At 34.9% G+C, this 15,651-nt stretch overlaps 1 protein-coding gene across 1 annotated transcript; it reads right to left on the minus strand.

Annotated features, from left to right (window-relative positions):
• Positions 1-82: 82 nt before the first annotated feature.
• LOC107408521 (pleiotropic drug resistance protein 1) lies at positions 83-7,930 on the minus strand. Its single transcript, XM_048478988.1, has 23 exons — positions 7,322-7,930; positions 6,805-6,925; positions 6,609-6,697; positions 6,380-6,464; positions 6,127-6,286; positions 5,895-5,971; positions 5,607-5,660; positions 5,410-5,500; positions 5,022-5,323; positions 4,635-4,916; positions 4,217-4,533; positions 3,963-4,123; positions 3,754-3,857; positions 3,510-3,666; positions 3,215-3,420; positions 2,795-3,127; positions 2,126-2,416; positions 1,952-2,035; positions 1,692-1,825; positions 1,319-1,546; positions 1,059-1,230; positions 724-978; positions 83-602 (listed from the first exon to the last, which is right to left on the minus strand). Exons 1-23 carry the CDS (start codon positions 7,645-7,647, stop codon positions 342-344), a joined length of 4,290 nt encoding a protein of 1,429 aa, XP_048334945.1. The 5' UTR covers positions 7,648-7,930; the 3' UTR covers positions 83-341.
• Positions 7,931-15,651: the final 7,721 nt, after the last annotated feature.

A 15,651-nucleotide genomic window follows, 5' to 3' on the forward strand; every position in this document is an offset into this window, starting at 1 on the left:
TCAGCTTTGAACAATGTACCTTGCAATAAAAGATTATGTTCTTGAAAAATGTTGCATATCTGATGCTTTGAACAATGTACCATGCAATCAAAGATTGTTTTATTGAACAATGTGTATTACTACAGATTCTCATGCTTCACATGTATATCCCATTAAGTACCAAATCTACTGGGATTAAGAAATGACAGAATACTTTTCACCCTCTTGTGGTCAACTTTAAAAGTTTATATGGACAATGTACAAGTACATATTGGACCCGGTTGATATACCACTTATAGTACATATAAAAAAAATATAAAAAAGAAAGTAACAAATATAAACAAAAAATAAAAAATAAAATTCTATCGCCTTTGAAAATTAAACGCCTTAATGGCAAAGGCAAAGATGAATGCAAAAAGCACTGTAAAACCAACAATCACAGCTGCAACCACACCCAAGAAGTCATGTTTGAATCCAAAATATCTTCTCAAAAAGTCTTCTACACTTTCATCTGTGTCACCAAAGGTGTCCTTAATATCTCCAAACTGTGCTGCAACCATTCCATACAAAGTCCATGCCACAGGGCACGCCCAGTAGTACCATCTCCACCATACGGGGATCCTCTGTCATTGCCAATTAGGTAGCCAAACCAAAGAGACCAAGAAAAAGGGAAAAAGTGTTAGTATTAATGAACACAAAACGTTTATGGAGCACAAACTAATGAAAGACACATAAAACTCTTACGGGTCGTGGGATTATGTATCCTGAGAATAGATTAAACATTCCGTAAAATGCAGAAGAAATAATGGAGGCAATATGGTGGTTTGGTGACACAGCCACAGCCATCATGCCATAGAAGGTGAAGTACAGCAATGTGAAGTACATGAAGAACAGATACCAAAAGAATTTGGCGGCTGTCCATTCGAATCCAATCATTGCGTACACTATCAAACCGTAGACTACAGCTTGTGAAAAGACATATGGAATCTCAATCATCGCCTGTCAAAGAATATCAAAATAAAATTAAAAAACAAAGATAGAAAATTAAAAAATATAATGATTTATGCAATGCCATTTACCTGTGCAAATGCATATGGCAAGTCTGAATACATCCCAGCAGCTTTTTCTCTGTAGAAAACTGTTCTTTCAATGGCAACTACTGGTTGCACTGATGAAGCATTTTGGACTCCAAGGAAGAGAACAGAAGCATACATAGATCCCATTGCATTCATCAGATCTTTTTGCTTGCTCCTGCATTTGGAAAAAATAAGTGTAAACAAAATGCAAAGGAAATTGATTAACATGGTTTAAACAAAAAAACATCACTAAATTTGCTCACCTCTTGGTGCCGAGGTCCCAGAACACAGTCCCGAACATCAATGCTATGACTGTGGTGAAGAGAAATCTTACAGCGGTGTAAGGTGGGTTGCGCCAGTAAGACAAACGTTGTTTCCAAAAGCAAGCTACACATTGGGTGAGAAATGATCGTGAGTATCTGGTGGGGAAATGTAGGTCCTTCGACCCAGGTGCAGGGATGCTCAGTTCTTTAACAAGTTGCTTGTTTCTCCTGAAACCATATTCAATGCAAACGTTTCAGCAACAAGCTAGTTCAAGCTCATAATCATGGCAATGATATTTCATCATTTTTTCCTCTCAAAATTAGTAAATTATTTCAACAATTCATGCTGTTTTCATGAGATGAACAAACTAACCTGTATAATTCTGAATTTCTGTACACCTCAGCAAAGTCAACTCCTAGAACCATTTCTTGAGCTGAACTAGAAACTTCCAACATCCAAGTTGCAGGATTATATCCATCTTTTATTTTACTGACGCCGTCAATTCCCTTTTGATCACACATGAGATGAACATATTTGTGAGTTCATGAAAGTAATCAATCACCTTGAAGGTTATGGTAAATTTAAGATCTATTTGAACTTCAGATTAAGGTTATGGTTCACTACATTCATACCTCAAAATACTTGATTAGATGGCAAGAATGGTGACCCAATGGCCCAACATATATTTCTTGTCCTCCACGTTTCATTAGGAATAGCTGAAACCAAGTTATGTAAGTATCACAATTCAATGTATGCATCAAACCCACAAACAAGCATCACTCTTGTCTACTATCAAAATTCTCTACCTCATCAAAAGCTTCAAATATGTCGATGCTTGGCTGATGGATGGTGCACACAACTGTTCTTCCAGTATCCACAGTGTTCCTAACAGTTCTCATGACAATTGCAGCAGCTCTTGCGTCTAGCCCTGAAGTAGGCTCATCCATGAATATTATAGAGGGATTGGCCACTAACTCCACTGCAATTGTTAACCTTTTCCGCTGCTCAGTTGAGAGACCATTGACACCAGGCAACCCAACTAGTGCTTGTCTCAGTGGGTTGAGTTCCACAAGCTCCATCACTTCCTCGATGAACATCTGCAACCATATGTAGGCATCAAATATCAACAATAAAACATACAAAAGCTACTCAGACTTCATATTGGAAAACTTGCTCAGCTTGTCCAGAACAAGACTTTTAAATACTGAAATATATAGATTTAGTAAGAGCATTGTTCAGCTTCTCTTTTCTTCAACTTCCTTGAGGTTGCCATGCTAGATAATTAAGTCAGCTTATAGATAAGAGATAAACAAAACTTTAAAAGAAGTTCAGAACTGCAGGTTGAGCTGAAGATAAACTTGACTGAACTGTTAAATTTGACATGTTCATCCCTAACCTGGCTTTCTACAGTTATGAACTCCATTAAGCCCAAAGAAAAAAAAAAAAAATATATATATATATATATATACACTAACCTTTCTTGTCTCAGAATCAACTTCTGTTGGTAATCGGAGCCAAGCTGAGTAGAGCAAGGACTCGTATACAGTAACATGCGGTGAGTGGATGTCATTTTGCTCACAATATCCAGAAATTCGTGCAAATGTTTCTTGCTTCTTAGGGTATCCAGAAATTCTGATATCGCCATCAATATATCCACCAGTTTTCCTACCAGCCAGGACATCCATCAAAGTTGTTTTACCAGCACCACTAACTCCCATCAGAGCAGTTAAAACACCTGGCCTAAAAGTGCCACTTACACCCTTCAGGAGAACCAATCTATCATCTGCAACACCCTGACTCCTCATTTCCTGCAGGTTTGGTTCAAAATTCAAGCCATGTTATTTTAGATTATATTTTGTTTCCAAGTTACTCTAATCGAAGAAAACTAAGGTCACCTGAGGCATGTCCACAGAATATACAACATCATCAAAGGTGATTGAATGTGGTTCAAATGGAAGAATCATTCCTCTTTTCTCATTATGACTCCGAGTTTGGTTACTTGAGCTTCTTTCTCTTTGTGCTAATTGAATGGATCCCCCAGCTCTGCCCTTCTCACCGCTGCTGTCATCTTCTGATTTTATGGATCCTGACTTCCCAAATTCTACAAGTTCAATTGTCTTACGTTAGCAAAATCACCTCTTTACGTTTATTAACAAAGTTTTTGAGAGTGGATGAAGTAGAGGTACGAACCATTGAGGAAAGTGAAAGCAATAACGGTACCAATGTTGAAAAGTAAAATAAATCCAAGCAGTGCCCCATTGCCAAGCCAATACCAATATTCATCTGTAAAGAACCCGCCGCTCTTCAAAACTTCAACTCCTAGAGGTTCTGTTGAGTTTGGCAGGATCTTTTTACAGAAAAAGCATACTCAAATATAAGATGATTGTTTGGAAGGAGGCTCAAAAAACAAAAAGTACTAATTCAAAAATCTTACATGTCGCCACTTGTTCCCAAGGAACTCGTTAACTAGTATTGCATTCTGGCCATACATCAAAGGGGAAATCCAGAAACCCCAAATCCACCATTTTTTAATATCATCTGTTGGCATTGTGAAGAGAAAGGAAACAAGCATGAATTATTTTCTGCTGGAAGAGGAAAAATTTTTTTTTTCCTTAATGACATTGAGTACTTGTTAAATTGTACCTTTAGACAGCACAAAGCCACCCAATGCGAAAGTTGCTAGCAAGGCAAAGGACCCAAAAGTGTTTGCAACAATCATGTTCCTACCCAAAGCTGCAATCAATCTGAACAGTGCAGAGGCCATCTGGTTTACACATAGTAGCAGAAGATATTGCTTAAAAAACCTGCAGGGTGCAGAATATGTATCCTTGGTGAAGTTTGAACATCCAAAACAAACCTTTGAGTCTACAACAATTTAAATGTTTTTAGTTGGTTACCTTCCAACATTTGGATCAAATCCAATAACATAATACGTAAGGAACACCCAGACTGCAACCTCTATCAATGTGATAGGGATCTTGAGAACCCATGTTGGAAGAGCATATGCCCATGGAGGGTAGAACAGGAGGTTCCTCTGCTTGTAAAAGACTGGAAGCTTGGCAATGGTCATGGAAATCTCTGACATTCCATTAAACATTACAGTAACCACAGCATAGAACAAAGCACCAACGTAAATTTGTCCATCCTCTGCAGAATCGTCAGGCATCTTGGTTCTTAGAAAGACTGTCATCCCAATCAGCGCCGTTATTGCAATCTAGAAGTGGGAAAATATGTAAGTAAATGTTAAATACAAAAACTTTGAATAGAAAACATGAAGCAGTTCAAGTAAAATCAAAGCATAGTTAGGGAACCCACTTGTGAAAGCTTGAAGAAGTAAACAAAGGAGTTCCTCTTCATAAGCAAGTATTCTCTTGATATACAAGCTCTTAAGAGTTCCCCCTTCCCTAAACCATATTTTTTGGTTGTCAAAGCAGCTGGGTGGTTTTTGCTCTCGTCAAATGGAGTTGCAAGCTCATCTCCTACTTTCCTTCCCACATGATATGATTGGAAAGCCTCCACAAATTCCTTTACTGTGACAAAACTGTAAGGCTCCTCTTTTCGTACCCAATACTGCTCCTGATCTTTTCTTGATGTCACCTATGAAAAATGAAATTATGCATTACCAATTGGCATACCATAGGTTGTTGTCCATCTCTCTTTTAGAACAAATGAGAAAAACCAACTATTTTTGTATATGTTTACCTCTTGAAGAAAGTCAGCGACACCTTTCCTCTCTGGACATTTAAAACCCATGGATTCAAAAAAATCAAGAACGCCTTCCCGTGGACCCTGGTACACAATCTGACCATCGGAGAGGAGAATCAAGTCATCAAAAAGGTTATAAGTCTCTGGTGCAGGCTGGAGCAGTGAGATGACAGCAGTCCCTTGAAAAATATGAACAAATTGCTTGAGTGAATTCACAATTGAATAAGTTGTCGAGCTGTCCAAACCAGTAGATATTTCATCCATGAAAAGCGCCTTTGCTGGTCCAACTAGCATCTCACCTATAATTGTATTGTATACAAATCATTAATTGTGCAGAGTAGAAAAAAGTTTGTAGTGCATTTATGTTAGTAATTGAGTTCTTTACCAGTTGTGACACGCTTCCTCTGTCCCCCAGAGATACCCCTTATCATTTCATCCCCAACCATGGTATCAGCACAGATATCCAATCCCAAAACCTGTAAATAATCTCATTCTAAATTATGAAGGAACTCAAGGAAACTGTTTGAGTCTTTCTTAAAAACTTAATTATGGCAATGATATACACTTTTCAGTGATGTTTACCTTTAGAATATAATCAGTCACTACATTTGACTCTTGGCCTTCTGTTGCTGCTGCCTAAAGTAGGCAAAAAAAATAAAATAAAAATAAAAATATAAGAGGGAAAACAACAACAACAACAACAAAAAGAACCTCGTAAAATGTCAAGTACATTTAGATAAGATTGTAAATTTGAAAATTTTCACACAAATAGAAAAGAATTGGGCTTAAATATCCCCTGAATCATGATCACTGGTTTGCCCTTCTAGTGCATCATTCTTGAGAAATAAGCTCATGCTTCTTTTTTCTCACCTTCATGTAGATATCAATATCTGGATCAGGCTTAATATTAGCCAGTCTCTCTCTTCTAGACAACTCTGCTAGCATATCTGCATATTGTCAAATAAGAGAAATGAGATGAGTAATATCTTTAAATGGAGAAGTACGTCACCAGGCCATTTGTTATGTCCTGAAAGTCGTATTTTTCTTTTCTTTTTCTTTTTGTGGCAATTTGCAGAAGACAAGATTTTACAAAGGAACCAACCATATCGGGTTCCAACTCCTTGACATCTTGCAGAGAAAGCCAATGTCTCTCGCACTGTCATTTCGCCAATATGAACATCATGTTGACTGATGTAGGCTGCACTTCTCTGCGGTACAAACTCCTTCATTTCGCGCCCGTTGTAGGTCACCCTCCCACTTAACTGATTCACAAAATTTATGTTTTTTTCCGAAAAGTTAGAGAATACAGACTATATATAATCCACAAACAAATTGAAGATAGTTAGTAAATTCACCTTTAGTTCAGGGTCAAGCTTTCCTGCCAAAGCTAACAAGAATGTGGTCTTACCAGAACTTGGAGGACCCAATAGCAATGTCATTCTGAAAATTTCATATTTAAAAAATTTGATTACTACATGCTCTATATTCCACAGTTGAACATGAACAAAAAAGAAAAAAAATAATAAATAAAAATGAATATTTTACTGGGAAAAAAAATAATAATAAAAACAGCCATATGCTCACCTGCTTGGCTTGATGATTCCACTAACATCGTGAAGAATAGAAATACGTTTCTTTCTACTTGGGAGAATATGGAGATAATTCACGAGGCTCTTCAAAATAAATGACCAAAGTACTCTATGTTAGAATAATATTAAAAATAAAGATAAAGAACATTATACAACGCAGTGATGGTGAGAATTAGAATGATTGGTTTTACCTCGAGCATGTTAAAAGTGAAGTTGAAGAAGGTAGGCGAAGCTCTGCCTCCTACACGAGTCTCTGCTTCTACTTCCAGATGCTCATATCGCACTTCTATTGTTGGAACTTCAATTCCAACTCTGACATATTCCCAAAAAAATAAAAAATAAAAAATAATCAAATTATGGTTTTTTTTTTTTTTTTTTGTGGTTTTCGGATAATAACTCATAAAAATTATACTAGCAATAATAACGCATAAAAATGACCTACTCTTTATGCTTGGTTTGAAAACAGGGCCTATACTTTTTAGCAATGTCACCTTATACCATAACATCTTACCATATCAAATCTCTCTGTTATATTTTCAGGAAAGTCATTATATTCACCATGTTATAATCCACATATTAATATGAATTTTATGCTTATTTAAAAGAGAAAAATCGCTTCCCCTGTTTGATTACCTCGAAAATTAATAAGATGAACAAGAAAAATCCATAAAAATGTAAATGAGATAAGGAAGGAGAATTTTGTCTTACCTATCAATACGATTCTTAAGCTTGAGCAAGAACTTTTCATTATCTTCATCTGCAACTTTAACCAACCTCTCCATCAACTCCTTCCTCTCTTCAAGTCCAAGATTATTCACATCAATTTCACTTGCGTCGCCGTGCGGCGAAGTGAGTATTCCTTTTCTGAGACGATCATAAGTAGGAAGCTTCTCCAGAGCTGCCCATTTAAGAGCTTCTTCATCATCGTCTTCCCTCGACGACCTCGAGAATATTTCCATATTATTGCTTCTCCACATGGAAGAACTGTTTCTTCGTAAACTATTAGCCGCTCTGTAAATATCACTGCCCTCCATTTTCAAATCTCCCTGAAGCTTAGATACTTCTATACAACTTAAATAAACCCACCAATTCCCTGAGAGTTATATTTATATAGATATAAGTATCTATATCAAACTCTCAGGGCCAAAACAGAGCTAAACCAATAACTCTGTTCTCTGCAACGAGTTCTAGACGCCAACTAAAACCCAGAAATTTAAAAGAATGTATACAATGTTTCAGATGGAAAAGAAAATAGATAAATAAATAAAAGTTTGAAAATGGAAACGTGTCTTGTTTGGCTAGCTTTCAATCTGGATGTCATGCAATAAAAGAGTGTGATATATATAGGGAGAGAAGTACATTCTGTCAAAGCTTAAGGGGCTTTCCATGTTTCTTCCTTACAAGTCAAAATTATATTGGCGGGGAAATTAAATTTTATTATAAATTATGTTTAACATTATCATGATTATTGAAACTCTTTGTTTAATTTCAGCGTAAAACAATGAAAAATTATCTTTACCATTTTTTTCCTTATTTAGGACTAACGTGGATGGTTGTGATAGTTGTGTAAGTTCCTGAGGTCTAAATTAAACTTATAAAGTCGAATATAATTTCTAATTTATGACGAGCCCTCTAATTAGAAACTGTCAAATTTTATTCTGTTTTTTCCAAAACAAAATGACATTTCTGCCCCAAAGTAAAATTAAAATTCTCAGACATCAAATTTGGATAGCTAGAAAAGTATTAACCACATGCTTTATTAATATCAACTTCTTTTCAAGCAACTCTACCAAACAAAATTTGAAGAGAAGAAAAGAAGGGAAAAAAAAAAAAAAGAGAGTGAGAGACTATTATTTTCATTATTAAGTTTTTTTTTCTTTAATCATTTGTAATAATTTTCACCCTCCATTCAATATTTCAAATCCACAACCGTGAATGTCTTACCAATTGAACAAATCTCACTTCATCATTTATTATTTAAGTTAGGATTGATATAATTTTACCCCAAAATGATGTTATGTTTTTCATTTTGCCTTCTAAACTATAAAAATTGTAACATTGTCTCTCAAACTATATAATATTTGTGTATCCATTTAGTCCAATTATGCAATTTTTCTAATGAATTTAACAAAATTAGTCATACACACTCATTAAACTATTTCCAAACAAAATTATATGATAATTAATCTCATCAAATTCAATTGTTGAAAATTCTTTCTCTCTTTTTCTTTCTTCTTCTTCTTCTTCTTTTTTTTTTTTTTTTTTTTTTTTTGTTTTTTGTGTGTGCGAATATCTGTCAAAAAAAATTTTGTTAGAATAAAGTGATACAAAAGTAATAGTTTGTTGAGCAATTTTACAAATTTTATACATTGGGAGCAAGTAAAGTAAAAAAGGCGTTACAGGGATGTGGGGGAGGGGTAACATATATAATATAAAATATTTTAAGGTCCATATAGTTACCATGATTATGATTTTAAAAGTATGAAAAGCTAATAGACTTTGAATTTGTAAGTACAAATCACAATCATAATTTAATCGGTTGGCATATATATACAGAATTAACTTTTTTTTTGGAACTTGGTTCCAAAAAGAGCAAAATTTGACCACGTTTCATAAAAGTTCATATTCTTCACGAAGAAAAGTTAAATCTTGACGAGAAATTATTTCATGTCAAGCCTTCGTATTTTACCTTTCAATTTTATCGGAGAGAAAAAAAAAATTATAATCTCTCTAATTTTCCTCTTATAATATGTGTACAAAGAAATGTCTTGGCGTTTAATCAAAGTCATTAACTGAAAATTCCAAGAGCTGATGTAAATTGATTTTGCGTCTTCATACATAACCAAACTAATTTTCTTTAATTAGTTACTATAGGCAGTCAAAATAATTAAGCAGGATATTAGAATTTCATCATCAATGATGTCATCATTAATGCAATCTAAAACAAGAACAATGAACAATAAGAATTTTCATGAGGTGGCTAGATGGCTAGGAAATTTATTTATTCTGGTTTGTGGAACCCAAAGGAAACCGAAAAGTAGTGGAAAAAGTTGAGAAAGGAGATCATGTCATGCGGGTCCAAGATGTCATTTTGACTAGTTTTTAATGGGGTTTGCGTCTGGTGGTTGCCTTTGCTATCAACAAGTTTCTAGTAACAAATATAGAACCAACCGACGGATTGGATGGTTATTTAAGCATGAAGAAATATGTTACATTTTCTGGCTGCCCAAATTGTGGTGAAAATGACCAAAATCAGAGACCCTGTCTCATTATTTTTCATTTCATATTTCTTTGGTATTAATTTCAGTATTACTTCCCCATTTAATATTAGGAATTTTTGGCTCACTCGAAAATGATTCTTTTTCAAAAAGCTGGCTTTTTATTAGGTGTGAGACACTGTGGTACAGCATTGTAGGTGAAACTATTATGTCAAAGGATGACTTTTCTTTCCTTTTCTTTTTCTTTTTTTTTTTCTTTTTTCTTTTTTTTTTCAATCAAGAAAACGATGACTTTCTTGCTCTTTTGTTTTTTTTTTTTAAATAAAGAAAAATAAAAATAAAAAAAATCAATATTTAATGATTACATAAACATTACTATATTGTAGAAAAACTAGGGTTGGAAGTCTAGAAATTTATATTAATGCATTAAGCCAACCTAAAAATGTCATCAAAAGCTTTACCACATAAGAATGAGACGATCGAGTCTCCGAGAGTGCAAAAATTTGAGATTTCCTTACAACCTCTTTCCTAAATGTTATTACATTACTAATTTCTTTAATTAGGGGTAAATATAAATTATTACACCCTTAGTTGGTTTTATGTAAATTATTACTCCTTTGTTTATTTAATTTTTTTTTAAATCTCTATTTCAATTTCCTTTTTGAAATCCTACTGAAGTAATTTGTTTGGTTAATAGTTATTTCCAAAATTGATTTTTTTTTTCTGACTATACTAATATTGTTTACCTTATATTAAATGAATCGGAGGATTTTGTCTTGTATAATTTATTTTTCATTGAAATATTTCCAGTTGGGGTAATTGCTTGTTTAAAAAGAAACAAACGTGAAAAAGAGCCTTCCATGAACGTGCAACACATGCACAAAATTTGGATTGAGATTTCCAAAAAACATCATGTTCTGTTTTAAGGCCGACCAATAAATATGGTTCATATTGTCTAATATGAATTCCGTTCCATAATTTCAGTGGTTGATATTCGCCGTCCACGTTCTTGCATTAATGAAATCCCAAACCTAAAACGAGTACCACTCCAAAGCCTCCCATAATTTTGGTAGTTAGGACGGTTTGGCAAAATCTGTGAGAATTTTTTTATCCTTCTTTTTCTTTTCCTTTCCTTCCCCCCCTTCACAATTTATCAAAGCCTACAAAGAAAACTATATCTGAAATATATACAACTGGGAAAAAATAAACTTGGGTTTGCAATACCAATATGCTAAGGTTTTCGATTTTCTTTGCAATTTCTTGTTCTTATCCTCTTCCATGCATATTGCAAGTGCGACCCCTTAAATTCTACTGACTTGCGTATTGGCTTACCTCATCATGGTCATATGATTAATCATCATATTCCAGCTGAAGTCTTGGACCCTGTCCTATCCCTCTGTTACACAAAAACCTCCCATTGAATATTATGCAAAATTTACTGCATTAATATTAATCCTAAACACATTTTTCAAAACCCTATTGATGGGTTGATTTGAGTTTTGAGATCGATAACTGCCTCATCTGACCTTAATTTCTTCACCATTTACGTGATTAGAAGTCTGCTATTTTAACCTTTTTACTCCTTATTCAGAATTTTCAAACCATGTTGCAGAATTTGTTGAAATTTGTCTAAACTTTCATGTAGAAACTAGAAATGTTGTCTTTTTGGTAAAAAATTAGAATTATTGTCTGCGGAACCTTTTACTTTTAAGAATATATCTAGCCAACAAGAAACGGATATAAGTACGCCTCACGATGATTACTTGCAAGTTGATTTTTAATGCCAAGCAATCATGTGGAATATATATAACATCAGGTTTAAGAAAACTTTTAGAAATTGTCTAATCTTCTGGATAAAATTATGGAATGAAAATGATCCATTTAGCTTTTTCAAAAGATAGTTTCCATTCCCATCATTAAATCGTATAGTTTCGAGTTTGAAGAAACAACCACAATCCAGCACTCGATAACAATAACCATATTAAATGCTGAAAAACAATTTAGCATTTTAAAGTTTAGTTCTGAAACCCAGAGTCTTCAAACTCATTGAGCTAGTTGAGTTTCAAAAAGAAACAAAAATTTACTGCAAAAACATCCTATGTATCAAAGTAAAATGGACAAAAGCATTCAGGAGAAACTTTTCTTGTTTAGTTACTATTTCTAAATGGCCAACATATAATAGATAACAGCAACCATCCAAAATAACATCAAATGTGCATGCATGTTTACAACAACTCTGTAATTTCAAAAGCATTCCACATCATTCTACACCATGTTCTTTCTAAGTGGGTTGGCAAACTCGTAGTCCTCAACAAAGTACGGATTGGGAACTGGAGTTCTAATGTAATCATAAATACGTGGGAAAAAGTCTAACCAGTTTGATTCCAATGAAATAAATCTTTCTAAGTGGTTGCCAATGATTTGTGGGAGAAAGAAAAAATCTTGGACTAGACCCAAGTAATACTCCAGCTCAGTCTCCCAATCCCACATATGAGACCCTGCTCTAGCAAATTTAAATCATGTTGCCCGAATAGAATTCTGGCTGGTCCTCTTATTATGAACAATTAGAACAATTATGAACCCCTAAATGTAAAGTCAAGGTTGTCAAGAATACCATCTTTGGTTGTATCACTATTTTCGGCCTAAGGTAATAAGGAAGCAAAAGGAAAAAATATCCCATATGGATTAGGAGAAGAAAAACCAATTAGATTTTAGAAATAAAAGGTTTTTAAATATTCCACATCGAAAATAAAGAGATTTGTGGGTGACTTCTCTTACTATATACCGAAGTCTCATTTGCTCATTGAAAGGGACTCAACTTCTACTATACCTCTTTACACTAGAATACTTCTCTTATTTTTAATTCTAATTTTCAACATAGGTAGATCTTCTGACCGCTTAGTATTTAGTTTTTATTTAATGTTGGTCCTTAGCCCAACTATTATTTACCTTTAGCCATTTAATTTTGTACTGTTTCTTAGATCGTCTATTTTATTATCTTTAATTATTATTATTATTATTATTATTTTGGCATTGTTCTCATTTATTTTTTTTCTTAGTTGATTAAAGTCTTTTAATCATAAGGCATTAAAACCTTCTTAATTGTTTGTTCTTTTCAATTAAATACAGTCGTCTGATTTTATTTTATTTTTGTAATTTTTATTATTATTATTTTCTCTATTTCCTTCAATCTAGAAGGTGGCACGCTTGCACAATCAGAGACAGTCGGTGTTGGATTTTTCTTCAACATTAGTTTTTGGCACGCCCAATGGGACCCATCAACTAAGAAGCTGAGATGACTTCAAACGATGATAAAGTTATTCGAGATATTTCATGTCTGATAAGTATTAAAAGAGCACAACAGAAAGATGGAAGCATCGTTCGAACACATGCACCAACAGTTGCAGGCCCTCCAAGCCATATTAAAAGGCATTTGGCTAATTTATGGTCAAAATGAGTATCAAATGCAGGCCTCCAAGGCCGCCTCTACCCCGATAATGGTCCCTCAAGCCACATCTGTCCAGTTGCAGGCCCCCTAGGCTGCATTGACACCAATAGGAGTGCCGGCCTCTAAGGCAGCCTCTGCCCCGATGATGACTCCACAGGCCGTGTCAACCTCGACATTCGCCCCTCATGCCCCCCAGGCCACATCGTCACCTACACGAGTGTTGGCCTCCAAGGCCGCCTCTCCCCCGATATTGACCAATCAGGCCTCATCTATCTTAGGCCGCATTGCCACCTACAGGAGTGTTGGCCTCCAAGGCCGCCTCTCCCCCGATGCTTACTAGCCAATCAGGCCGCCTCTATCCAGTTGCAGGAACTCCAGGCTGCATCAACACCTACAGAATTACTAACCTCCAAAGCCGCCTCTGCCCCAAAGTTGGCTCACTAGGCTAGATCCATTTCAGTGCAGGCCGCCAAGTTGTATCAAAACCTATTGGAATGCAAGCCCTTAGGGCTGCATCCATCCTGGTAGCACCTTCAGTCACATCTACCACGGTTGTAGCCCTTTAGGCCATATCTAGAACGACAGTGACTCCATGAACTACATCTACTAGAGTGCATGCCTTTATGATTGCACCAACAATGATGAAATAGATTGAAGACATGGGATAGAAGAACCAACTGTATGTTTTTCCATCGGCCAGAAATCGAATTCAGGCTGGGGGGGCAACTGCTTATGCACCAGAGCTGTAACTAGAAGTATTATCGATATGGCATCCCTCAACCATATCAAGCCAGTCCAAATAATCTTAGGTGGAAGAATGGATATTATAACCTCCAGACTAATCGAGACTTTGGACGGTCAAAGATTAAGAACAATATGAATAAAGGTTCGAGCATGCATTTCGGAGCTGTTGAAAATGTCATTTTAAAGATGACTGGTTGTGCGACTATAAAGCATGATCCAAAGGGATTTTGGTCCAGACAGAAGACCAAATGCCGTAGATGAAGACAATAGAAGACCAACATGATCATGCCGACGACTACAGTAAGGTACTAGTACGGAAAGCTGAGATTGAAAAATTGAAATTTTAAGAGATTGAAAAATTGAAATTTTACATGTTTCATTAAATTATTCTAAATAATTTAATAAAACATTGGGGGGGGGGGCCAATGTTTGTACCACTATTTTCAGCCTAAGGTAGTATGGAAGCAAAAGGAAAAAATATCCAACATGGATTAAAAGAAGAAAAACCAATTTGGTTTTAGAAATAAAGATTTTCAAATATCTTACATAGAAAAATAAAGAGATTTGTGGGTGGCTTCTCTTACTATATATTGAAACCTCATTTGCTCATTGAAAAGAATCTCAACTTTTACTACATCTCTTTACACTAGAATACTTCTCTTATTTTTAATTTTAGTTTTTAACATAGAGCAGGTCTTCTGATCGCTTATTATTTAGTTTTTATTTAGTATTGGCCCTTAGGCCACCTATTATTTACCTTTAGCCATTTAATTTTGTGTTGTTTCTTAGACCGCCTACTTTATTATCTTTAATTATTATTATTATTATTATTTTGGCATTGTTCTCATTATTTTTTTCTTAGTTGATTAAAGTCCTTTAATTATTAAGGTATTATAACCTTCTTAATTGTTTGTTCTCTGCAATTAAATACAGTCATCTGATTTTATTTTATTTTCGTAATTGTTATTATTATTATTTTCTCTATTTCCTTCAATCTAGAAGGTGGTTAGAACCTTCTTAATTGTTTGTTCTCTACAATTAAATACAGTTATCTGATTTTATTTTATTTTCGTAATTGTTATTATTATTATTTTCTCTATTTCCTTCAATCTAGAATGTGGCACACTTGCATAATCAGAGATGCCCGGTGTTGGATTTTTCTCCAACAATCTTATCACTAGGTATGCAATGGGGTTCAAGGGGAGCTCATGTTAGTAATCTAATGCGAAATTTCCACACCTTATGACAAAGCCTTAAAGTCAGTAAAAATGAGACCAGAACAAGAAGCTTCACGATGTAATCAAGTATCTTGAACCACTAATTGTTCTCAAGATCATAAGAAGATTCATAAGATTCTGAAGCTTTCTGCTTCAAAAGAGCTTCGGGTCCAGTGATGAGAGGAAGGCTGCAGCAACCAGTGGCTTGGACACCTAGAGCATGATAAGATCAGAAATAAAATGAACGAAGTTCGGATTATGCCTGATGTGAAACAATTGGTTGGAAATGCAAGTAATTGCCAATGAAAGAATCAAAATTTGGAGTCCCTCAATGACCCTATGAGAGAGGATGTCTTCCTGTACATAATTGGAAGAGTTTGGAACATAGACTGTATTAAAACGGAGGGGTCA

Source organism: Ziziphus jujuba, chromosome 1 (assembly GCF_031755915.1).
Source record: "Ziziphus jujuba cultivar Dongzao chromosome 1, ASM3175591v1".
NCBI classification, from domain to species: domain Eukaryota; kingdom Viridiplantae; phylum Streptophyta; class Magnoliopsida; order Rosales; family Rhamnaceae; genus Ziziphus; species Ziziphus jujuba.

Excerpts from the sequence above, each read along its gene's own strand:
- LOC107408521 (XM_048478988.1), bottom strand. The coding sequence starts at position 7,647 with ATGGAGGGCAGTGATATTTACAGAGCGGCTAATAGTTTACGAAGAAAC. Across the intron at positions 4,534-4,634 it reads ACTTCTTCAAGCTTTCACAA|ATTGCAATAACGGCGCTGAT; the intron begins GTGGGTTCCCTA and ends TCCCACTTCTAG. Across the intron at positions 3,421-3,509 it reads TGCTTTCACTTTCCTCAATG|AATTTGGGAAGTCAGGATCC; the intron begins GTTCGTACCTCT and ends TTGAACTTGTAG.